We start from the raw sequence: 25,271 nt of genomic DNA, 5'->3' as shown, positions 1-25,271 counted from the left end.
CACTAATGTATATTATGCAGCTTGAACCTTGGTGGCTGATTGTGCTATTAATGTGATTGATGAACGCTGTGCTGCAATCAGCAGGAGGCTACTGCCTTCCACTCAGCAGAAACAGGTCACAGAACAGGGAGGGGGAATTGCCATCTAACAAGCAGGTCTGTTTGTGTATGGCTCAGTAGGGCAGTTTGCCACAGTAACATTTTCCTCTTGATTCCGTCTGTTGTGAAAATACTACTTGCTCCCTTGAATTGGCTCCTGAGTTTTAAAGAATTTGAGTTTTTAAGCTAAAAAAAAAAAAAAACCAGAACACCGATCTTTACCTGGTTATTCAATAGGAGAGAAAAGATTATTGGATATAGGTTGTGGTAGTTAGATTCAGTTGTCAACTTGGCCAGGTGAAGGCACCTAGTTATGTTGCTGTGGACACGAGCCAATGGTACGTGAACCTCATCTGTTGCTGATTACATCTGCAGTCAGCTAGGAGGCGTGCCTGCTGCAATGAATGATGTTTGACTTAATTGGCTCGTGCTTAAATGACAGAGCTCAACGTAGCACAGCCCAAGCAGCTCAGCATACCTCATCTCAGCACTCGCAGCTCAGCCCAGGCCTTTGGAAATGAAGAAAGGAATCACCCTGGGGAAAGTTGTAAGAACCCAGAGGCCTGGAGAGAAGGCCAGCAGAGATCACCCTGTGCCTTCCCACGTAAGAAAGAACCTCAGATGAAAGTTAGCTGCCTTTCCTCTGAAGAACTAATGAAATAAATCCCCTTTTATTAAAAGCCAATCCATCTCTGGTGTGTTGCATTCCAGCAGCTAGCAAACTAGAACATAAGTACTAAAATATCTAGGTTTTATGAGGACCTGTCTGAATTCCTAATACTAGGTTATATAGATGTTAAGATATGTGGTGATAGACTACCTAGAAAAACAGTAACTATCCCTGAACATATATGGGACTTCACAGCATAAAAAGCACATCCAGAACCTCTGTGAAGAGACCTCATTCTTCCATGGTCAGAGAAATTAATCAAATCACTCCCCCAAGGAGAAGGCTCAAAGAACTTCTTGGGAACGAGATAAGTATCACTGGACAAAGTTGGATACAAGGAAAGCCAACATTGGCCCTGAGAAGCAGCAGGCATTTTTTTTTTTTGTTCAGGCTCATAGGATCTTATTGCTTCAGACATTGATTTTCCTTTCCTGAAATGTTAGATATTCATCATTTCAGATTAGTTTGAGTAGTCGAGCAATTTGTTAACAGATTAGAGACATAGATCTTCGCTCAAATGGACTTGGAATCTGGTGGCCCTGGGATTAAATCCTAACTGGCCTGAATACCTGCTAGCTATGTAATCTTGGCCACATCTCTTACGTCTCTGGGATCTCTATCTATAAGAGAAGGAGTATAGAATGTAGTTAAGAGCACAGATCTTGGAGCCTACTGCCTAGGTTTGAATTCCAGACCATTTACTTATTATGTGACCTTAATCAAGGCTAGAGAACCTTGGTACCTTTGTTTCCTCATCTTTAAATGAGGTTGATTATAGTGCCTCCCTCACAAAGATGTTGGGAAGGTAAATGAGTTAGTACATGTAGAGTTCTTGGAACAATGCCCAGCACATAGTAAGCATTAATTTAGTGTTAGTTGGAATAATACTGGAGTGATCATCCCTATCACTCAGGTTTGTTTTGCAGATTAACTGAAATGATGAGGGTGAAAAAAAGAGTCACAGAGTTATTCGTGCTGGAAGGAACCATAAAGATCACCCAAATAAATGCACTCATTTTATAAGTGGGGAAATTGAGACTCAGAAAGAGGGAATAGTTTGTCTAGACTCGCACTTGATTTAATGGCACGTCCAGGTCTCCCGATTCCTAGTCCAAAGCTCCGTCCTCTGCACTGTGCAAAAGAAAGCAACATCTCCATGGGGGTGACTCTGGATGTTCCTTTTATTTAGTTGTTGGGACTGCTGTTAGTTAATGGACTCTCCTAGGACAATGAGCTACATTTGAAATGGAGAGAAAACTGGGGAGCGATGCATACCTCCATTTTTTTAGGTGGCACGTTTGTACAGGAGGAGGATGGGGATTCAGGCCAGGGCTGGGAGGAAAGATTTTCAGAGAATCATTGTTAATTCCATGTCACTATTTTAGGAAAAACCAAACATATGCCTATGTCCAAGCAAGCTAGAATCATGGACTGATCCCAGGGTTTGTTTTTTTCTCATTCACACGCTTTCGTCCTTTTTTTTTTTTTTTTTTTACTCGTTTTCTTTTTCTTTTTCTCCCAGGGGTTTAATTAAAGGTCTTCAACCAGAAGTGGTTTCACATCTGGCTCTTTGGTAGCAACTGAAATTTCACTCCCAGGACACAGGAGGAGAGATTAGGACCTCCACGTTCAGCTGTCATAATTTTTTCAGGGCCATGCCTCCTTAGATTTATTCTGCTTTGAATCACATTTCCCAAGTTGGACTACTCAGGAGTGACTGAGAGATGCATTAGAGGAAAGGGGAGGGATGGGAAGAGGACACTGTGAATAATAGCAGGTGGAATTAAGTCTGTATGACCCAAAGAAAAGGCAGGTCTGAGGGTCATCATTCCTGTTCTCTAATCATTGAAGGATGCCATAAGGCAAAGGGGGCAGAAACTGTGGAGTCTCTGACAGCAGAACTGATACAAACTGAAGAGGGAGAAGAGTTTCCAGGAGACGATTTCTAGTTAAAGCAATGAAAACTTTCTGATCTTTCTTTGGAGCTGCCCAAAGATGGTGTGAGCAATGAGCTACCTCCCTGTCTTGAAGGTATGCTTCGGAAGATATTGATTTGGTTAAGAGGTCTGACAGCCACTTGTCAGTGATAGGAAGATTGGAATCGATTAGTTGACCTACATAAATCTGGGGATCTCATCAACTCTAAAATTGTCAAATTCCAGGAGTCTGAAAAACAATGGCCAATTTTATGGAATTTTCACAGCTTAAGGACCAGCTAGAAAGCAGCAAAATCAGAGATTCATGACCTGTTTCTTTCTCTTGCCTCTTTTTTTAATTTGTCTTTCCAGAGCTCACTCGTTTGCTCTTTCATATAGCAGGAACCTTTGACATTTTGCAGGGGATAATCTTTTCCTTCTATGCATGTTTCTGACTCAGCCTCTGCTCCCTCAGCATCATTATAGAGTCTGGGCTCTCTAGAGATTAGCTCTGGCCTATCACCACAGCAACTGCCCAAGCCCTGTGGGCATCCCTGGTAAAAGGCCTAGGGCTTTGAGAGCCAAAGCTTGACTTGCAATGAGAGAAAATCCCACAGGGAGCCTGACACGAAACAAGCATTTTGTGTTTGGGGAGGTTTTCTTTAATGGGATTAGCTGTGCAGGTGAGTGTCACTTTATACAGTTAGTCAGACCCTGAAAAATGCATGTGTGTCAAATTTCATTAAATGGAGGACATCTTATTTTAAAGGCAGAAGAGAATCGAGCTTTTCAACAGGTCCCTGCGGAAAATCCCCTTCATAAAGTGAAGTCTTCTTTTGTAAAGTAAATCTCCACCCACCCTGACCTGCGTTGTCAATCTAGTGCTGAGTGTCTGTAAAGTATGGACACTCTGCAGAGAAACCCAGGGGCAAAGAACAACAGCAGCTCAGCTTGCTTGGAACCGGGTGTGGACAGAGTATAACGAGGGAGAAGCAGTGTGAGCGTGGGGCCACAGATGAGAGGTCTGGAGGGTGGACATTCTCTAGCATGAGCAGTTCTGCTGCAGCAGTGGTGGGGTATCTGAAAGACGTGTGCCTTTGGAAGCGCCTAGCACAGATGGGTCTGTGTCCAGCGAATCAGACATTTTGTCACAAATGGCATCCACCAGGCGCTCAAAGGCCTGCCTCACGCTGATGTTCTCCTTGGCGCTGGCTTCAAAGAAGTCAAACCCTGGGGAGAGAAGAGATACAGGTAAGGATGTTTCCCTCACCCTTAGTTGGAACCTCTTAGTGTCCTCGTCCCCAGGACTCTGGATTAGTGCCACCAGTGCTCAGAAGTGAAGCAAGGGGGTCTAATTCAATGGGCAGAGGAGTCCACTTCAAAGAAACGGTACAGGGCAAGGGTTATGAGCACTGGTTTTATAGTCAGATCCTGGCTCTACCACTGACCAGCTGTGTAAGCCTGGTCAAGCCACTACAAGTCCATTCCCTGGTTGGTAAATAGGGATTATCACCTATTACCACCTACCTCATAGAGTTATTTCAAGGATTAAACAAGACAATGTATGTAGAATATATGGCTCTGTACCTGGCCCAGGAAGGGAGTGGGTGTCAGTGGGTGCTTACTGAAAGGTGATAAGTAAACATGTGTCCATCCACAGCACTTTACAGTTTCCAAAGCATTTATTACATCCATTGTCTTATGTGGACCTTGTCACCCCTGGATGGGGTGGACCCGCTCCATTTCATTAATGCAGGCACTGCTTCTTAGAGAAGTAAGCTGGCTTGCCCAAGATAAGTAAAGCAGCAATATGAGAAGCCCAGGCTTTGGCCTTTTATACCAGCACTTTTCCTTCTCTCTCCCCTGCCTCCCGTCCCAGTCTGATCAGTTCTAGTTTGAGCTCTGGGAGGCAACCTGAGATTTCCATTGAATAAGTTAAGCTTCACTTGCCCTTCCCATCCACAACACACAGGGTTATCTCTACTCAATGGGGTTCCTCCTCCCTGAATTCCACTGGAATTGCCCTATATTCCTCCCTCCCTCAGAAATCCAACAAAAGGCCCAGGGAAAACTGTACCTGGGTGTGAAGCAATCTTGGACTCTGAAATCCCTAACAACACTTTCTGGGACAATGAATAGACTTGGCACAGCAAAGGTCCTTCTGATTCAGTCACAGTGGCCTCTTCCTTCCTGAGGATTCTTGGCCAGTTTGGTGACAGCCCTTAGAAGTACAAGCTGCCCTCTCTATCACAACCCTGCCTCAGCCTATTTCCTCCTTTCCTCCTTCCTTTCCCCTTCTCTCTAAGCCTTTCTTTATTTCTTCTCAAAAGCCTACTAAAAAAAACACAAAAAACCCTATCTCTAAATATTCAGAAACCACATATCTGATAAGTGTTTAATATCCAGAATATATAAAGAAATTCTACAAGTCAATAACAAAAAGGTAATGCAAATAAAAATGGGCAAAAGACATGAATAGATACTTTTCTAAACAGGAAATAGAAATGGCTAAAAGGCATATGAAAAGATGCTCAGTTTCACTAGCTATTAGGGAAATGCGAATCAAAACCACAATAAGATAAAACCTCACACCTACTAGAATAGCCATTATAAAAAAATTAAAAAACAGAAAACTATAAGTGCTGGAAAGTACATGAAGAAATAGGTACACTTATTCACTGTTGCTGCAAATGTAGAATGGTGCAGCTGCTCTGGAAGGCAATTTGGAGGTTCTCAAGAAGCTAAGTATAGAATTTCCACATGACCCAGCAACCCCACTGCTAGGTATATACTCAGAAGAACTGAAAGGAAGGACATGAATAGACATTTGCATACCAGTGATTACAGCAGCAATATTCATGATTGCCAATAGATGGAAACAGCCCAAATGTCCATCATGATGAATGGATAAACTGTGGTATATACCTATGATGGAATATTATGCAGCTGTAAGACGGAATAAAGTCATGATGCATGGAACAACTTGGATGAAACTTGAGAACATTAAATTGAGTGAAACAAGACAGAAACAAATGAACAGATACTGTATGGTCTTACTAATAGGAACTAACTATAATAAGCAAACTCTGGGAGTTAAATTCAAAAGCATAGGTTATCAGGAGATAGAAAGAGGGTAGAGATTGAGCAATTGATGCTTAAGGAGTGCAGAAAGTTTAATAAAGGTGATTATAAATGTTCACAAATGGATAGCACAAAACCGTAAGAACAGATACTGTATGGTCTTACTAATAGGAACTAACTATAATAAGCAAACTCTGGGAGTTAAATTCAAAAGCATAGGTTATCAGGAGATAGAAAGAGGGTAGAGATTGAGCAATTGATGCTTAAGGAGTGCAGAAAGTTTAATAAAGGTGATTATAAATGTTCACAAATGGATAGCACAAAACCGTAAGTGTAATGAACAAAGCTGAGTGTGAGTATGGTTGAAGGAGGAAGGCCAGGGCCATGTTTGTTGCCAGAAGGAAAGCTAGCAGAGAAAACCTGGGACTGTATAAATTGGCAAAACCTAGAGTGGACAAGGATGGTGGCTAATTATACAAATATAAGAAGGTTCTTTCATGAACTAGAACAAATGTATGTCACTATTACAAGGTGTTAATTATAGGGTGGTATATGGGAAAAATACAATTAATATAACCTGTGCTGGTTTGAAACTGGCTGTGTACCTCAGAAAAGCCATTTCTTCTAATCTAATCTTGTGGGGTAGATCTATTACAGGGTGGAACCTTTAGTTTAGGTTGTTTCCATGGAGACGTGACCCACCCAGTTGTGGGTTGTTTCCATGGAGATGTGACCCCACCTATTCAAGGTGGGTCTTCACCCACTCACTAGAGTTCTTTAAAAGAGGGACATTTTGGAGAGGACACCAATGTTTGGAGATATACAAGGGAAACGCCCCAGGAGATGCCAGAAGCTGAAAGAGCCTTTTGAAACCAGAAGCTGGGAGAGAAGGGCCCACAGATGTTGCCATGCGCCTTCCCATGTGATAGAGAAACCTCGGAAGCAATTGGTCTTTTTTTTTTTTTTAAGTGAAAATATTTTTAATTGTTTCTGAATGCATTTTGGCTATTAATAGGTATTGCAAATCTCTAAGAAGGGGCTAGAGCACACAGTCCAATCCAAATTATTTAATCACAGAGACTTTCAGCAGAACACAGGGAAAACACTGATGCACTAGAAAATGGTTGGAGCATGGAGTAAAGCAGACTGAATCTGGCTTCCCCTTACCAGCAAACTACTGAACCTGAGTCTCCAGTTCCTCATTTGCAAATTGCAGGTAATTAATACAATCAACTTATTCTGAATTAAACAAGATAATAAATACAATATAGCTGGCTCATTATGACAGTTGCCTAAGAAATGGCAGTTTCTTTTTTTTTTTATTAATTAACGGAAAAAAAGAAATTAACCCAACATTTAGAAGTCATACCATTCTACATATGCAATCAGTAATTCTTAACATCATCACATAGATGCATGATCATCGTTTCTTAGTACATTTGCATTGGTTTAGAAGAACTAGCAACACAACAGAAAAAGATATAGAATGTTAATATAGAGAAAAAAATAAAAGAAATAATAGTAAAATCAAAACAAAACAAAACAAAAACCTATAGCTTAGATGCAGCTTCATTCAGGGTTTTAACATGATTACTTTACAATTAGGTATTATTGTGCTGTCCATTTTTGAGTTTTTGTATCTAGTCCTGTTGCACAGTCTGTATCCCTTCAGCTCCAATTACCCATTATCTTACCCTGTTTCTAACTCCTGCTGGACCAATTGGTCTTTCTTAAGCGAAGGTATCCTCTTGTTGATGCCTTAATTAGGACATTTTCATGGCCTTAGAACTGTGAATTTGTAACTTAATAAATTCCCTTTATAAAAGCAATCCATTTCTAGTATATTGCATTCCAGCAGCTTTAGCAAACAGAAACACAAACTAAATTAATAGTAACATAGTTAATAGCAACATTGTAATATTCTTTCATTAATTATAACAAAGGCACTATTCCAAAGCTAAACGTCAATAGTAGGGGGATAAGAGGGGATGGGATTATTTTTTCTAAAGAAATGAGAATATTCTAATATTGATTGTGGTGGTGAATGTATAACTATGTGATTATATCAAGCGTCATTGATTGTATACTTAGGATGGATTATATGGTAGGTGAATAAAACTGCTTAATAATAATAATAATATTACACAGGCACTTAGGAACAGATTTTTAAAAAAAGCCCATCTCTTCTTCCATATTATCTGGTTCCTTCATTTTCCCTTATGCTACTCATAATTTCTCCTTGGGATCCCTTATATTTATTGACCACCTACTATATGTCAGACACTGTACTAGGAGCTTAACAAATATCATCTTATTTAATTCTCTCAATAGCTTGTTGGATAAAGATAATTTATAAATGAGGAAATGAAGCCTCTGAGTGATTAAATAACTCACACAAGGTCTCACTGCTGTGTTAGTGGATATTGGGTTTTAGACCCAGGTTTGGCTGGCTCCAAAGTCTATGCATAGACCTGCCTCCCATTTCTTCCTCTTCCTCCCTTTCACTTTATTTTTTTTTCTTGATCATATCTTTTCCTTCCTTTATAAGTCTCTAGCATCCTTTGTTTTTAATTCACAACCATAGTGTCTGAGTCTGGGCAAGTCACTTTACCTGCCTGAGTCACTTAAACTCTCTAAGTCCCAAACTCCTTGTTTTATCAAGTAGAAGTACTAACGTTGTCTTCCTGCTGAGAACTGTTGGGAAAACTGAGTGAGAAGATGGATAAATTATTATACAAAAAAGTTACTTGTTATAATGACAGTTTCTTTCTGCTCTTCTTTCATCTTGCTCCTCCCACCTCCTCTTCATCTCTTTTACCCTTTTTTATAACCCTCTCCCATAAAGGAGGGAGTCTTTCCTCCCCTTTCTTGCCTCCCCTGTTTTCCCACTGCCTACAAGAAAGGGCTGAAGCTCTAATGTAAAAACAAGGCTTCTCTTCCCCCATCTCTCTCAGCTGAAGGGTGAGCACTCCCGCCATCCCACCTCTGGTTGACAGCCTCTTCTGTGGCCCATTTCCTAACCTGAAAAAGGCAAGCTGCAGAAGTGTCTATAAACTGTGAACAAGTGATGAAGGGGGCAGCTGCTGGCTCACTATCCTCAGGTCATAGGAATCCAGTCTTCTTCAGAGACCCTCTGGTACACAGCTTTTCCTTAATGAATATCATAAAAACTAACTTTCTGAACTTGACTAGCCAGATCTCAAGTGATAACGTTTGGGGATGAGGATGGGGGTTGGAGGGAATGCGTTGCTTGCCTAGGAAAGAGATAAATGGGTAAATAATGAAATAGGCTTTAACCATCAGTTTGGATGAAGATATGACATAGATCAAGGCCAAGGGCAATAATCTGTTCTGAGGAATTGGCATTGAAGGTTTGACATGCCACATTGTGCAGTTGGGGCAGTAGAAAGAGGTCTGGGAATCAGAGAGCCTGGATTTGAAAATACCTTTGTCGGTAGCAGCTGATATTGGACAAGTTGCCAAAACTCTTGGCCTTTGTCTACTAATCTGTAGAATGGGGTGAATATTATCTAAATAAGGTACATGGCCTGGGAATTGAACCCGGGTCTCCTGCATGGAAGGCAAGCATTCTACCACTGAACCACCTGTGCACCCATGCAATGAGAATTAAATCCTCAAAAATATGTGAAGTGATTGCATGTGGAATACATGGTAGTTACCTTTTCCCCTATGTTCCCAGCCCATCTTTTGCCTCAGCTTCCTTGCCCCTCCATCATTTCCCAGGGTCTTTGGGGACACTACCTTTTTCTTCATCACTGAGAATCAATCAAACCAGGTCTTTATTGAACATTGACCTTGTGCCAGGTATTGTGCTTGGTGCCAGGGACACAGGGAGCACAAATCTAGTTGTGGATAAAAGACACACAAGTAACAATGTCAATCCCTATACATATGTAGCCCTTAATAGTTCACAAATACAATTTAAACAACCTTGTTAGGGACGTGGGGCAAGGTAAGGGTTATTACTTGTATTTTACAAAGGCTCTATCCCTTATGCCTCCCTGTCTTGCTCTTAATTGAGACAGTAACAGAACAAATTACAACACTCTAATCCAGGTAGAACAAACCAGAAGGCATGAGGGTAGGAGGAAAGGAAAAGAGTGGTAGGAGTAAAGAGGGGAAGGAAGCTTCTTAAAGTTAGCAGAGATTTGGGCCTTTAACACCAGTAGTAAGCAAAATCTCTCCCCTATTTCTTAACCTCCAGGACTCAGTTTAGACATGGTCTTTTCATTCTGTATTGTGCTTTCCTCTGCCATGGCACATGGTACCTTGCATGGTAGAAGTCTAATCAACAAGGAGCTCCCCAAGCAGGGAATGTGTCATTCATCTGAGCCCAGCTGGTTGAATGTATGGAAGAATTAGGGAGAAGGTCAGAATGAGTATGGAGAGTGTGGTTGAGGGGATGAGGACAGTGGGGGTCATGAAAGGTCGACTCAACAAGCGTAAACATGCTGGGCACAGGAGACACTCAGGTGAACTGGACACAGTTCCTACCCTTGAGGAACTCCTAGTCTAGTGTGGCAGATTTCCCTGGCTCCAGCGTGGGAGACAGGGAAATCTCCTTGGAAAAGCTGATTCCTAAGCAGATATCAATTAGACAACACATGTGATTGTAAGTGTGTATATGTGCATGCAAATATAGAACACCAGGTAAGGGGAACAGCATGAGCAACAAGTAGGGAGGAAAACAGACTTTGGAATATGCTGTAAGAATCACAGCAGTTTGGTATCATAAGAGCAGAATGCTCAAAATGATGAGCGATGAGGTAAGAGATGGCCAAACATGGAGAGCTCATGTCATGCCCAGGAGATGTTTTCATTCTTATCTCAAAGGTACTTGCGGTATGAGAACTCTGATTCAAGTAACCAGCTCGTCGGCCTAACCAGCTCATGGGTTTCTTTTGCTAGCAGTACAACCCCAAATTCAAACCCACTCAAATTACTGTCAAACTCCTGGAAGGCTCTTTGTCAGTGGGTCCAGACAGTAACCTTTTCCTCAGGTTCATTAATAAGGAATCTGAGAAGCTGATAATCTAGTGAGGTCAGGAAGATGACAGCCAATTAAGCAGACTAGCCTCTAGTTCTTTCCTCCCCTAATTGGCTTCCGAACAATGAAATTTCTGCTGTCTTTAATAGGGCCCAAATTCTTAACCTAATGTGAGATTTTTTTCTCCCCAAAATGATTGTGTTTACCTATCTATCCAAGGGAAGCTGTCAGACCCACAGCTGTCCACAGTGCCTACTTCTGAATTTGATCCCAGAATTCTATTCAGAAACTTGGAATCAGCTAAACTCACGTATTTTCATCCCTGACACTGCTCCAGAATATCTCCTTCACCTTTGTGTTCGAACCCTTCTCCATCCTGCTCTAACACCTTACCTTGGTCACCTATCAACCTTCAACTCACCGCTCTCCTCACTGATGATTTTAGTAAGGGGCTCACAGTTTTCCTCTCCATCCCAGGCTTGCTCTCATCCTTGGGAGCTTTAAGTTTAGGTTTCATGTGAATGATCCATCAAATGCCCTGGCCTCTTAATTTTTTTTTTACCATCTTATTTCCCCTTCTCTATTTTACTTCAGCTATATTCCTGTCCTTATAACTTAAGCTATTGCGACTTGGATTTGTATTGCTGGAACTGAAGCTTAACACCCAAGACCCTGCGATGGCCTGGCCTCTATTTCTCCAGCCTCATCTTCCTGGATCACATTATGCTCCAGGAGCATTGATGCTTTCTCCTTTAGTGCCTTTGCTCATGCTGTTACTCTCTAACCCCTAATCCTAAGCATCTTTGATACTTAACCTCTGGAATCACTGATTCCAAAAAACCTCCCCTGATCTTTTTCTCCCGTGCCACCCCCCACACTCAGAATATATAATGTACCTCTTTCCTACACTGTCATGATACCTTGCACCATTGTTACAGCCGGATTCTAACCGGAAGATGGGAACATTTTTAGTATTTAAACCGGAAGGAATTAGATATAAAAATGATGGAAGAACTGAGAAGACAAACAGAATAGTGAGGAAACCCAGAGATGGGCAACAGTGGAAAACTTATTACCGGAGCCAAAGGAAGCTGGAACTACAGGGCTGGGGTCATGGAAGAGGAGCAGCCTCTGCTGGAGAAGCCAGCCAGGATGAGGGTCAGGGTGGAAGGGAAATATCCTCATTTCTCCCTTTTTCCCATCTCCAGTTACCTGCCAGTTCTTTCCTTGGCTGAACCCAGCCAGAAGCCACTGTCACAGGAGCCAGGGAAACAGTCTGCAAAGATTAACTCTCTAGAAGGGGGCGCATGCGAAAGATAGAGCAGGAGAAGGGCAAAGGATGTTAGCAAACAGGCTAAGGACTGCCATCTGCCCAATGAATAGTGAAATTCTCTTTATTGTTTTGTTTTCCTCATCAATGAGCTCCTTGAAGGAAGGGAACTCATTCATCTCTGTGTCCCCTGGGTCTAGCATGTATTCAATGACTGTATTAGGTTATTCACTACAGAAGTTTACATCACTACCCATTGCCAAGTGACTCTTAGGACCTCTGTGATGGTTAATTTCATGTGTCAGCTTTATGTTGTCCAGTTGCTTGGTTAAGCAAGCACTGGCCTGATGATTACTTTATGAGGGTACTCTATGGATTTAAATCATTAGTCAGCTGATTGCATCTATGGCTGATTATATCTGCAATCAACAAAGGAGACCGCTTTCAGCAATAAGAGAAGTCTTTTCATCTATCATTTGGAAGCCTAAATGGGAGAACTGAGGGTTTCAGCAATCAGAAAGAATAATTTCTATCTCTATTTCAGATATTCAGCTTCTCCTGGGGAATGCAGTCACCTTTATTGGTTTTCAACTTGCAGCCTGCCCTACAGAATTCGGATTTACCAACCCCCATGGTCACATGAGCCATTTCTTACAATAACTCTCTCAATATTTACATATATATATATATATATATATATCTTGTCAGTTCTGTTTCTCTGGAGAACCCTGATGAATACAACCTCCCTGTGGGAGGAATCTATCACCCCACTCCATCAGCATCAGACCCATGTGATCATGTAACTCGCTTAAGGCAATGCATGCAGGCAGAAGTGATGCATACCATGTCCCTACAGAATGGTTAAGAGGCTTCATGTGGTTAAGCCATGCTAGACTGGATCCCAGAGAAGGAAGAACAGTGTTGCAGCTGATTTGCAGCTGGCATGTAATGTGAGTGAGAAAAAACATTTATTATCTAAGTCCTTGACTTGGGTTGTCTTACCACGACATAATCTAAACAAATATTACAAGCACTGTGACTGAGGGTTGAAATTTGAAGAGAAATTATGACAGGTTTTTGGGAAAACACCACTGACTGGTATAACAGGAGCATTAGAATTTTGAGTCCAAAATCTGAATTTGAGTATTGGGCCTGCCACCTGCCACCTATATGGCTTTGAGGGAAAAAAAACAAAATGTAATTTTAAAGTGAAAAACTAAAGACATAAAAGTGCGACATGGATCACTGTGTGCAAGAAGCACAAGTGGTCTCAATTCAGCTTCTTCATCTGTAAAATTGAGCTGAGAATGTCCTCCTTGCCAGGAGTGAGAACAGGAGTCACAAGAGAACTGTTGTGATAGATATTATAAACTATGTCACTGCACCAAAGTTAGTTAATATCAATGCCAATTAGATCTTTGTTTCTCAAGATTTCTATAGTTCATTCCAATCCAAACAACATTTACTAAGCACCTTCAATAAGCAAGGCAGTGTTCAAAGATCTGTAGGGTTGAGTGATGAGTGACGAGTGAGGAATTGTGTGAACAGAAACCATAGAATCAGAGGATATAGTTGAATAGATAATCCCACTTACCTAATCCAAATGCCTGTTTAACAGATGGACAAACTGAGACCCAGAGACAGGAAACAAGATGTTCAAAGTCACACAGTACACTAGTGGCAGAAGCAGAATAAAACCTCCAATCACCTAACTCCTAGTCCAGTGCCTTTCTCACTGCACAGCTAGGATGAGTGTACATGTGTGCTTCAAGGCCACATTTTGAATGGGTCTTTTCCTTCTGTGTGTACAGAAGTCCATTTCCCTTCCTTAAACTAGGCCCATCCCCAGTCAGATCCAGGAAGGGACAAGAAGCCCCTTTCCTACTAGGACAGCCATAATAAGGAGGAGGAGACTAATAGTAATAAAAAAGATAAATAAAAAATATTGGTAAAGATGTAGAGAAATTTGAACCTACATACATTGCTGGTAGGAATATAAAATTATGTAACCACTGTGGAAAACAGTCTGGTAGTTTCTCAAAAAGTTAAACGTAGAATTACCATATGACCCAGCAATTCCACTCTTAGGTAGGTATATACCCAAAAGAACTGGTAACAGGGACTCAACACAAATGTGTTGAGTCATACACAATTCATACACAAATGTTTGTAAGCAGCACTATTCACAATGAACAAAAGGTGGTATGGTAGTTAGAGTCAGGTGTCAACTTGGCCAGGTGAAGGTGCCTAGTTCTATTGCTGTGGACCTGAGCCAATGGCATGTGAACCTCATCTGTTGCTGATTACATCTGCAGTCGGCTAGGAGGCGTGTCTGCTGCAATGAATGATGTTTGATTTAATTGGCTGGTGCTTAAATGAGAGCGCTCAACATGGCACAACCCAAGCAGCCCAGTATACTTCATCTCAGCACGTGTAAGCTCAGTCCAGGCCTTTGGAGATGCAGAAAGGAATCACCCTGGGGAAAGTTGTTGGAACCCAGAGGTCTGGAAGGAAGGCCAGCAGAGGTTGTCCTGTGCATTCCCATGGGAGAAAGAACCTCCGTTGAAAGTTAGCTGCCTTTCCACTGAAGAACTATACATCTTTAACTAAATAAATCCCCTTCTATTAAATACCAATCCATCTCTGGTGTGTTGCATTCCAGCAGCTAGCAAACTAGAATAGATTTGGTACTGGATAAGTGGGGTGCTGCTGCAATTTGCAAATACCAGTCCTGTTGGACCAGTTTTTTTGATGGATAAGAGGAAGATTTTGGAGGAAATGTGATGAGAATGATGAAGTCCTGGAGTTCTTGAAGAGACTGTTGGTGTAAATGGAATCGTTGCCAATCTGGACAAAGGGGGACACAAAAGGGACAAAATGGATTTTGCAGAGAACTATGGAAGTTCGGGTCTGAACCCAAGAAACCTGAAGCCAGGACAGTGGACCCACCCACACACATGGAGAGGGTGAGTTTGCCCTGAAGGGCAAGGATGAGTCTCCCACCTTGTTGCAGTGGAAGATTCGTGCAGCCTCAGACCTTGGAGAAGATACAGCATGGTCCTTGGGAACAGGGGAGATCCTGGCTGCCCTGTAGAGGGGTTTAGCATGTACCCCAGAAATGGCAGAGAGCCCAGGTGTGGCCCCAATGCGTGGAGAGGGTGGTGCCGAGAAAAAAGGTGGTCTCCTCAATGTCCCCCAGGTTGATTCGGAAAGAGGCAGGCCACTGCATAGGCCCTTGGAAAGGGTGGGACTGCCACTTTCTAAGCCAAAGGATAAATGACTTTCAGATTTTGAAATCCAATGGAGTTTGCTCTGCAGATTTTGAGAACTATTTCAGAACTATGTCTTGTGATATCTGTGTTCCTTCCAATTTCTCCCTATGGAAATGAAAACATGTATCCTGTGACTGTCCCTCCTTTGCATATTGGCACCAGATAACTTGTTTTGAGATTCATAGGTCCATAACCAGAAGAGAATTTTTGCCACTTTAATATCATTTAAGGTAATGTGTATAATTGCCAAGTTGACAAGGGGTGGACATGTGCTAGTTAGATGCAGGTGTCAACTTGGCCAGGTGAAGGCACCTAGTTCTATTGCTGTGGACATGAGCCAATGGCATGTGAACCTCATCTGTTGCTGATTACATCCGCAGTCGGCTAGGAGGCATACCTGCGGCAATGAATGATGTTTGATTTAATTGGCTGGTGCTTAAATGAGAGAGCTCAATGTAGCACAGCCCAAGCAGCTCGGCATACCTCATCTCAGCATGTGTAAGCTCAGCCCAGGCCTTTGGAGATGCAGAAAGGAATCACCCTGGGGAAAGTTGTTGGAACCCAGAGGCCTGGAGAGAAGGCCAGCTGAGTTGGCCCTGTGCCTTCCTGTGTAAGAAATAACCTCAGTTGAAAGTTAGCTGCCTTTTTTCTGAAGAACTATACACTTCTAACTAAATAAATCCCCTTTTATTAAAAGTCAATCCATCTCTGGTGAGCTGCATTCCAGCAGCTAGCACACTAGAACAGGTGGAAACAACCCAAGTGTCCAACAATAGATGAATGGATAACAAAATGTGGCATTTCTATAAAAAGGAATGAAGTACTGATCCATGCTACAATATGGATTAACTTTGAAAACATTATACTAAGTAAAAGAAGCCAGACACAAAAGGCTACATATTGTCTGACTCCATTTATATGAAATAACCAGAGTAGGCAAATCCATAGAGACAGAAACCAGATAAGAGATTACCAGGGGCAGGGTAGATGGGGGATGGAGAGAGATGCTTAATGGGTATAGAATGTACAAGTGAGATAATGAAAAAGTTCTGGAACTAGATAGTGGTGATAGTTGCATAACACTTAATGTAATTAATGTCACTGAATTATACACTTAAAAATGGCAAAAATGGTAAATTTCATGTTATGTGCATTTTACCACACTAAGGGGCACAAAAGAAGCACATAGAGGCAGATGCCCTAAAATGGCATGCTGCCTGAAACACCTTTTCCCCCCTCCCCAAACAAGGATCTACTGTCTCACTGTTCCTTTAGTCTCACCCAGGTCCCAGGCACTTTGCAGATACAGTAGTCCCAGCTACTCAAGGCTTTCATGAGTGCTAGCTGCTGGCCATGTCAATAGTTTTGGCTGGGTGAGCTGAGAAAAGAAAGGGAGTCCTCCGGAGGAATCCCATAAAGGCGAGCCTGCATTGCCGGTACTGGCCAGCACACCACTGACACTTACTTAATGCCTTAGATAGAAAAGGGTAAGACACTGGGATGGGGTAGGGAAGACTGAACCTGCTGTTGCACTGTTCCCAGATCTGAGCATACTCTTGCAAAATTCTTAACATGATCTACAGGATCCTGGATGATTTGGCCCCTGCCTATCTCTCCACCCTTATCTCATACTACATTTCCCTTGATTATTTAATCCCTACAACATGCCTTCTTTCAGTCTCATGAATGTGCTTACCTCTAACTCATATTAGAACTATTCCTTATGTGGAACACTCTTTCCCAGAACCCCATGCTTTGGCTAACTTTTTTCTCAGCCTTTAGTTCTCAGCTTAAGTGTTACTTCCTCAGAAGATCTTGACTTTGATCTAAAATTAGGTCTCCCTTTTTCACTTTTTTCATTGCACTTGTGATGGACTTATGTTAGTTTAATCTGCTCAGCATTCCTTCTTTTAGGGGACAACCATTTAAAATAGTTGTAACAGGACTATCATTTATACTTCTAGCCTCCCCAAGCCACTGGGACAGGCATATGACTCACAAGTGGCCAATCATAGTTTTCTCAGAGATTGACATATGGTTGTTGGAAGAGAGATGGCCTCTTTCTGGAGGAGTTGGGAAAACATGAATCTAGATCTGCCATCATCCATCTTACCCCCATACAGAAAGTCTGGCCACAGAATGAGGCTGAAGAGATAAGCAAAGGTAAGAAAGGAAGAATGTGATTGAGTCCTGGATCCAATGGACTTGCTAATTATATGAGCTTAAAAATTCTTCTTTTTATTAAAGCTAGTTTGATTTGGGTTTTTATCACTTGCAACAACAAGAGTCTTTACGCATGTAGCACCAACCACAAATTTTTTTAACAGTTTGTTGAGATATAACTCACATGTCATATGATTCACCTGTTTACAAAATTTATATGTATTCATTAGTATAAAGATTTGTTTAACATCTCTCTCCCTTAAACCCTGCGCTAAGGATTAATCTCACTTTCATCATTTTCATCTCTGTTTCTACAAAAATCTGACGGCAGCTATAATGATTCTACTACTTTCTTGGTATGTAACCTTGGGCAAGTTATTTAACGTCTCTGGCCTTATTTTTCCATGGAGGCTTCATGGAATGGTAGGAAAGACCATTTGAAACATGCCCTATAGTCCCTCCCTTGAAGAGTTACAGTGAGGATTAAATGAGAAAATTAATGTAAAGCATTTTACATAATGCCCGGCTCAATACATGTTACAGCTTTATCACCATAGTAGTGTATAGTGAGGGGACATGGTTAGGAAGACAAGCTCTAGAGCCAGACTGCTGGGTTCAAACTCTGGCTGTACCTTTTATACATGGGTGACTCAACTTCTCTATGCCCCAATTTTCTCATTTGTTTTTTTTTAAAAAAAAACAACCCCTTGGAGATGAGAAAATTATGTATCTTGATCTTCCTAGGGTGATGAAAACACTGAGCAATACTTCAAAACACTTAAAGTAGTGCCTGGCACATGGAAAGCAACTAATAAATGCTGAACTTACCTTTTTTTTTTTTACAAGGGCAGGCACTGAGAATCGAACCCAGGTCCTCTGGCATGGCAGGCGAGCATTCTTACCTGCTGAGCCACCATGGCGCGCCCTGAACCTACTTGCTTTTTAAAAACCTAGTCATATTTAATTATGAGGGCTTGCCAGGCTGGTTATATTTTTTCTAATACACCTCAAAATACATAATTATTTTTACAGATGTTAGCACGCCACTTAAAATCATCTTGCACACTTCCAGTGGCACATTTCCTTCTCCCTGGAAAACACTACTCTAGGCTTGCACCATCCAACAATTTATGGTTCCCTGAACACACAGCCTTTGCTTTTGCCAGTGTTATTCCTCTTGCCTGAAATCTCCTTGCCTCTTTCTGACTTGGCTGCTCCTGCTCATCTTTAAGATAGCTTGGGCATCATCTCCCGTGACCTTCAACTGAATTAGGTGCATCCGCTGTGCTCCCACAAGCCCTAGCTCATCCGTCTATCACCATAATGATCACTTGCAGTATCACTGTCTGACTGCTTTCTCATGGTACAGAGCTTCTTCAAACTAGAACATGTATCCTATTTCACAGCATAATATAGACAGATGCTCAGAAAATCTTAATTGGACTGAAATAAAATGAATTAGGCCAATACTGGACATAACAAAAGTTTAATAATTATAAACCAAAACATAAAAGGCCAGCCCAGGGCCAGGCTGTATGCTAGAAAACATGGGTACAAGACAAATAGGACTCATTTTCTGCCCTCCATGGGAATGGGTGGAGGCACTTTCTGGACCTTGTGAACCTCTGTGATGTGGTAAGAATAACAAGACCAAAGATGGACCTCCCAATTTATTAAGCACCTATAGTTTTCTAATTTCTGTTTCAGGCCACCCTCTAGGGGTAGGAATGGGAGAGAGAAATGTAGCAAATGCCTCCCCCATGTACTCACAACACAAACATATACAACCTTCAATTCCACTGATATATTACACAGTTTACCTACCCACAACCCCAAACACTTGTACTTGAGAAACTCTCAGAGAATATAGCTTTAAAATCTCTTCTCAATCCTTAAAATATCTAGGTTGTGAGAAATACACATGGGTATTGGCTAAATGCTAAGCCGTTCATCCACTGTTCTATAGGAATACCTGAATTCAGACTCCCTGAAGCCACAGAACTCTTTCTTTAAACTTACACTGAACTCCAATATATAAAACAAATAAAAACCAAAATTGCCCTTTTAAGCAAGGGAGGTAAGGCTCTTGCTGTGGAGCCACTGAGACACATCTGAGGCACCTGGGATTCAAATGAGCAGATGCTCTACCTTTGGAAAAAGCCAGAGCATCACTGCGCTGCATACTTGAGCCACTTGTTTCATCTTGATAAAGCTGCTTTTTGTTGTGAAGTGTGTTTTGGTGAGGAAGTATCAGTTTAAATTGAAAGTATAAGAAACAGCCTATCAAATTAATTCAAAATGGATTAAAGACCTAAATGTAAGAGCCAGCACCATAAAACTTGTAGAAGAAAATGCAGGGAAACATCTTCAAGATCTAGTAATAGGAGGTAGCCTCTTACACTTTACACCTAAAGCACAAGCAGTGAAAGAAAAAAGAGACAAATGGGAACTCCTTAAGATCAGGAACTTGTGTGTCTCAAAGAGCTTTGTCAAAATAGTGAAGAGGCAGCCAATCAATGGGAGAAAATAATTGGAAACCACATATCTGATAATGGCTTGATACCCTGTATATATTAAGAAATTATAAAGCTCAACAACAAAAGAACAAACAACCCAATTATAAAATGGTCAGAGGATATGAATAGAGAGCAAACAGAGATGGCTGATAAGCACATGAAGACATGCTCATTTTCATTAGCCATTAGGGAAATGCGAATCAAGACAACAAGGAGATATCACCTGATACCTATAAGAATGGCTGCTATTAAACAAACAGAAAACCACAAATGTTGGAAAGGATGTGAAGAAACTGGAACACTTATTTATTGTTGATAGGAATGTATATTGGTGCAGCTGCTGTGGAAGACCGTTTGATGATTCTTCAGAAAACTAAATATTGAGATGCCCTATGACCTGGCAATACCAATACTCAGTATATACCCAGAAGAGCTGAGGGCAAAGACATGAACACACATTTGCACTTCGATGTTCACAGTGGCACTATTCACAATTGCCAAAATATGGAAACAATCCAGATGCTCATCAACAGATGAGTAGATAAACAAAATGTGGTATATATATATATGATAGAATATTATACAGCAGTAAGATGAAATGAGGTCCCGAAGCAAATGACAATGTGGATGAACCTTGAGGATATCATGTTGAGTGAAATGTCAGACACAAAAGGACAGATACTGTATGATTTTGCTATTTTGACTCTAGTAAAGGTAATCTCAGAAGTTACACTGTAGAGTATTACAGACTTAGAGGTACACAGAAACTGGAAATGAGGAAAAGGCTACCCAATGAGGTTGAACCAAAATGCAAGGGAACAGATAGAAGTCATGGTAACTAATTAGTGGGCTTATAAGTAACATTGCAATATTGAAGGTAAATATGATTGAAAGGGGATATATACTGCCATATATCCCACTGATTAAATCTACAATTATAAATAAGTTCTCACATCAACTATTTCAATGGTTTGATAGTAGACAAAGAGTTGACAATAAGATATGAGGGGGGGGAAACTAAAAATGTAGGCTATGGCCAATAGTTAATAGGAAGACAACAGTACCACAGCATTACCAGGGGCAACTAACTAGAGGGCAGAGACAACTGATAAGGGGTAGTTTGATTTGATAGTTGGTGAAGTGTCTACTGGCTCTTTGTCATTATGTACTGTGCTGGTTTGAAAATATGATCTACCCCAGAAAAGCCATGTTTTAATCCTGATTCAATCTTGTGGCGGCAGCTATTTCTTTTAATCCTGTTTCAATATTGTAGGGGGAGAGGGGACTTTTGATTAGAATATTTCCACAGAGATGTGACATGCCCAATTGTGGTTGTGACATTTTGGCTATATAGAAATATGACTCCACCCATTCCAAATCGGTCATGTTTAGTTTAGTAGAGTCCTTTGAAAGAGGAAACATTTTGGAGAGAGCTCAGAGCAGAGCCAATGCAGATGTTTGTAGAATAGTTACTTGAGAGATGCACATATTTGGAGATGCTTGGAGTGCCCACAGAGGGAGAAGATGCCTAGACACGGGCAGAGCCCAATGTCACCATGTGCCTTCCCATGACATACTAAGCAAGCCAGAACCCAGAGTTGTGTCCCAGAGGAATGAGTGAAGGCCTACAGATACTTAGAGAGGAAACTACTGGCATCAGAAGCTGGAAGGGATGAATGAGGAACAAGGACCAGCAGAGCCAGCCACATGTCTTCCCAGCTGACAGAGGTGTTCCGGGTGGCATCAGTCTTTCTTGAGTAAAGGTAACTTCTTGTTGGTGCCTTAATTTGGACACTTCCACTTCCTTAGAACTGTAAACTTGTAATATAATAAATTCCCTTTTTAAAAGCTATTCCATTTCTGGTATATTGCATTCCATAAGCTTAACAATCTAATACATGGACCAATGAAAATTGCCAAAAATTGAGAGTGCTGCTGATTGCACAACCAAGCAAGAATACTGTAAGATAAGGTTTGTTTATTTTGGATATTATCCATGATGCCCAATAGATGGAGGAAACCAAAGGATATAATGCCTGAGAAGCAAAATAATGATGGTGATACATTTATATGATGGAATATGGTTGCAGCTACAAAAAGAAAGGATGTCAAGAGGCACACCACGAACTGATTAAATCTTGGGAACAACATGTTGTGCAAAATAAGCCAGAAACCAAAGAATAAATATGCTAAGGTCTTTCTCAGAAAATATTTATAAGAAAATGGGAGCCTAGACTGTAAGCCCTAATAGCAGCCACTTTAGTCTGAAGTTGTAAATGTATTTCTAGATTCTGAAACATTGAGCTTCATATGTATCAGCTGGTATTTCCCTGGAACTTTAAGTAACTCTGTGACACCTAAGTCCCAGAAATGGAGAGCTTCAGCCCTGAACGTTAGCTTAGTTATATATAATAACAGTCAAAGTAACTGAAAAAGAGATCAGGACTCAATTAGAGTCTAAAACAAAGCCAATCTCTCTGTGTCTAAGGTAAATTAGAATGCAGGATAAAAGATGATAGTGTATATATACTAGACCTTCAGCTACTGGATGAAACCAAAGGCAGAGGGGTTTATTATGTCTAGAACCTAAATTTTCTGTAACACATAATCTAACTTAATCTCTCTGGATAGTGCATTTAAACAACCAAAACTCCTGGAGTCCAGAATGGGAACAAGGACTTGTAATTCTGTACAGCTTAATATAATACCAGGATACATCTCAGACTATAGTGGGCTGGTAATTAAAAAGTATTGGTAGGATACCTTGAGGGTCCAAAGGGAAATATATATACTATTAAAACTATTAAACTCTCCCACCTGGGAGACCCCAGGTCAACCATTGGGGACTTTCAAGAAAATAGGTCAAGCCCTGGATTTTGAGGATTGCCCGAATGAAACTTATTTCTGAAGAGAAGAAACTAAGACTATCCAAATTGAGGCCTAAGAGTTGCTTCCAGGAAGACTCATTGATGGTCAGATGTGGCCTCTCTAAGTCTAACTGTGCAGGCACAATCATTACCCTCTCTGCTACATGGAACAAGCCAATCAGGGATGAAAATCTCCCTGACAATGTGGGTTCTGACTCTTGGGGATGAGTCTGGCCATGGCACCCAGGGACCGACCACACCTTCCTGCACAAAAGAGGGAAAAGAAGTGCAACAGAATAAGGCATCAGTGGCCAAGAGAGATTAAATGAAGTTAAGAAGCTATCCTAGAGGCTACTCTTCTGCAAGCTTCAGTTAGATAGTGCTAATTGCCCTGGTTTGCAATCAATGTCACTTCTGCTGACTGTTAAGAATACCTAGGGTTCAAACTGAGACTCTATAAAGGTTTCACACACTAGATTGGTCTTCCAGGAACATATAATTTCCAGAGGGTTCCAAGGTCAGATAAATCCTGAAACACAGAGGGACCAGCCTCGCCAGGATTATCAATTCATTTCATCCCCATATCCTTCAATGTCAACACATCCTCTCAATATGAAAAAACCAAAACGGGCATCAGCCAAAGATTCCTATAGATTGGGAGAAGGATTAAAGGAGAAAGAGGAGGTATCACAGAGAAAATGGGATTTAACAAATGTATGGCTACTGAATCACTATATTAATATTTCTTCTAGCCTTCACTATTTTTGGAGTAGCTAGAAGCAAAAATAGGAAATGGTGGAATAGTAGCACATGACAAATTCTGGGATCTGTTCTGTAACTACTTGTGGAAGTGTGCTTTGAAAATTATTGCTTTTTTCTTTCTTTGCTTTGTATATATGTTTTACAACTAAAAGAAAAACATAAAAGAAACAGCCTATGATGTTCAGTGTTATAGTTGCTGTAAGGATGTTTGATACTAAGGACATAAATATATAGCGTCTGCTCTACAGATGCCAATGAAAAGCAGTGCTCCTCTGGAATAATTGGTTTGTTTTTCTCTTAAGGACCCACTTAACCATATAACTTATTATGTTTCCCTCTTTGTAATGGTTGCAAGGAACCCCCAGGCCAGTATTATGACCTAGCTCTTGAAGGTGCCCATGAACTTATGACTTATCTTGCCCCTGCCTTCCTTTTATTTTCCTCCTACCCTTGTTTTCCCTTTGCCCCAATTTTCTCACTTTACAATTTTTTACTGTACTGTGATGATTTTTGTCAGGCACCTTAAATCCTTTGTGGAAGGTGCTGGTAAAAAAAAAAAAGAGTTCATAAATCTAAAATTCAAAATAGCAAAACATACATGTATGGAAGTGATTAATTATCTAAAATGCACAAGCACAAGTCCCATATGTACATAATACAAATATAAAACACAGAGCACATATGCACAAAGCTCACAGTCACAACACACTCTTAATGTCACAGTACAAACATATTTTTCCCTTCTATTCTCCTACTCCCATATGCACATGTGTACACACACACACACACATATGTACATGTGCGTGTCATGCACATACCAAGCTGCTCTGCAAGAAGTCGGCCCTTCTCAGTGGGAACAACCCTCTCTTCCTCCATGTCACACTTGTTTCCCACCAAGATGACCTGTGCATTGTCCCAGGAGTAGGTCTTGATCTGAGTAGCCCTAAAGAGAAACAGAGACAGGACTGTTTTAATCATACCCTCCTAGGTTGGAAAGGGACCTGTGAGGGTCAAAGAAACGGGACCTGTGAGGGTCAAAGAAACTCTTCCCCTTTCTCTGGGCTGGTGAAACCCAAGCTATTGTCAATTCAGGTGTGGACAGACAGGCAAGTCCCTGTCCCTACTGGTTGTCATAGCTACTGACCCCTAAGCTCTCTTCACAAACCTTGCGCACTTCTTTGGGGTCTGCTGATGTGTCTGTGCATCCCTCTCCTCACAGGGCATAGGACGTTCTAAACTGTAAATGTGACCATGTTATGTTCCTGTTTAAACCCTTTAACTGGCCCCTGACTGGCTGCATGCTAAAATCTGGACGCTTCATTTATACATTAAAGACCATTCACGATCTGTCTCTCTAACCTCATCACTCTTCCTCCTGCCTCAGAAAGCTTCTCCCCATTCCCTGAATTTTCTTCCATAACGGGTGCCTTTGTCTATACTAGGAATTCCTTCTCAACTCTGAATTCATTCTCCAAGGCCCAGCACAGATCCCGCAGTTCTTTGGGAGAAGCCTTCTAAAGCTTCCCCAGGCCCACTTGGGTTTTCTCTCCTCCTCTGTGATTCACAAACCGTCATTAAAGATTTAGATCATGACTATTTGTGGAAATCAAAATGTCAGCAGTGGTTTCCTCCAAGTAGCATGAGTATT

The 25,271-nt window shown here is 41.2% G+C and overlaps 1 protein-coding gene across 4 annotated transcripts in view; it reads right to left on the bottom strand.

Moving 5' to 3' along the window:
- Positions 1-3,639: 3,639 nt before the first annotated feature.
- The window catches only part of RAB3B (RAB3B, member RAS oncogene family), a 232,478-nt gene continuing 210,846 nt past the window's right edge, over positions 3,640-25,271 (bottom strand). For all 4 annotated transcript variants that reach the window (XM_077149667.1, XM_077149669.1, XM_077149668.1 and 1 more), the window contains 2 exons: positions 24,442-24,566; positions 3,640-3,914 (listed from right to left, as the gene is read on the bottom strand). In XM_077149667.1, the coding sequence (XP_077005782.1) occupies positions 3,727-3,914; positions 24,442-24,566 (313 nt within the window). In that variant the 3' untranslated portion in view covers positions 3,640-3,726. The remainder of the gene's footprint in view (positions 3,915-24,441; positions 24,567-25,271) is intronic.

The sequence above is a fragment of the Tamandua tetradactyla genome, chromosome 2 (assembly GCF_023851605.1).
Source record: "Tamandua tetradactyla isolate mTamTet1 chromosome 2, mTamTet1.pri, whole genome shotgun sequence".
In the NCBI taxonomy this organism is placed as follows: domain Eukaryota; kingdom Metazoa; phylum Chordata; class Mammalia; order Pilosa; family Myrmecophagidae; genus Tamandua; species Tamandua tetradactyla.
This window is presented reverse-complemented; position numbering and strand designations above follow the sequence as displayed.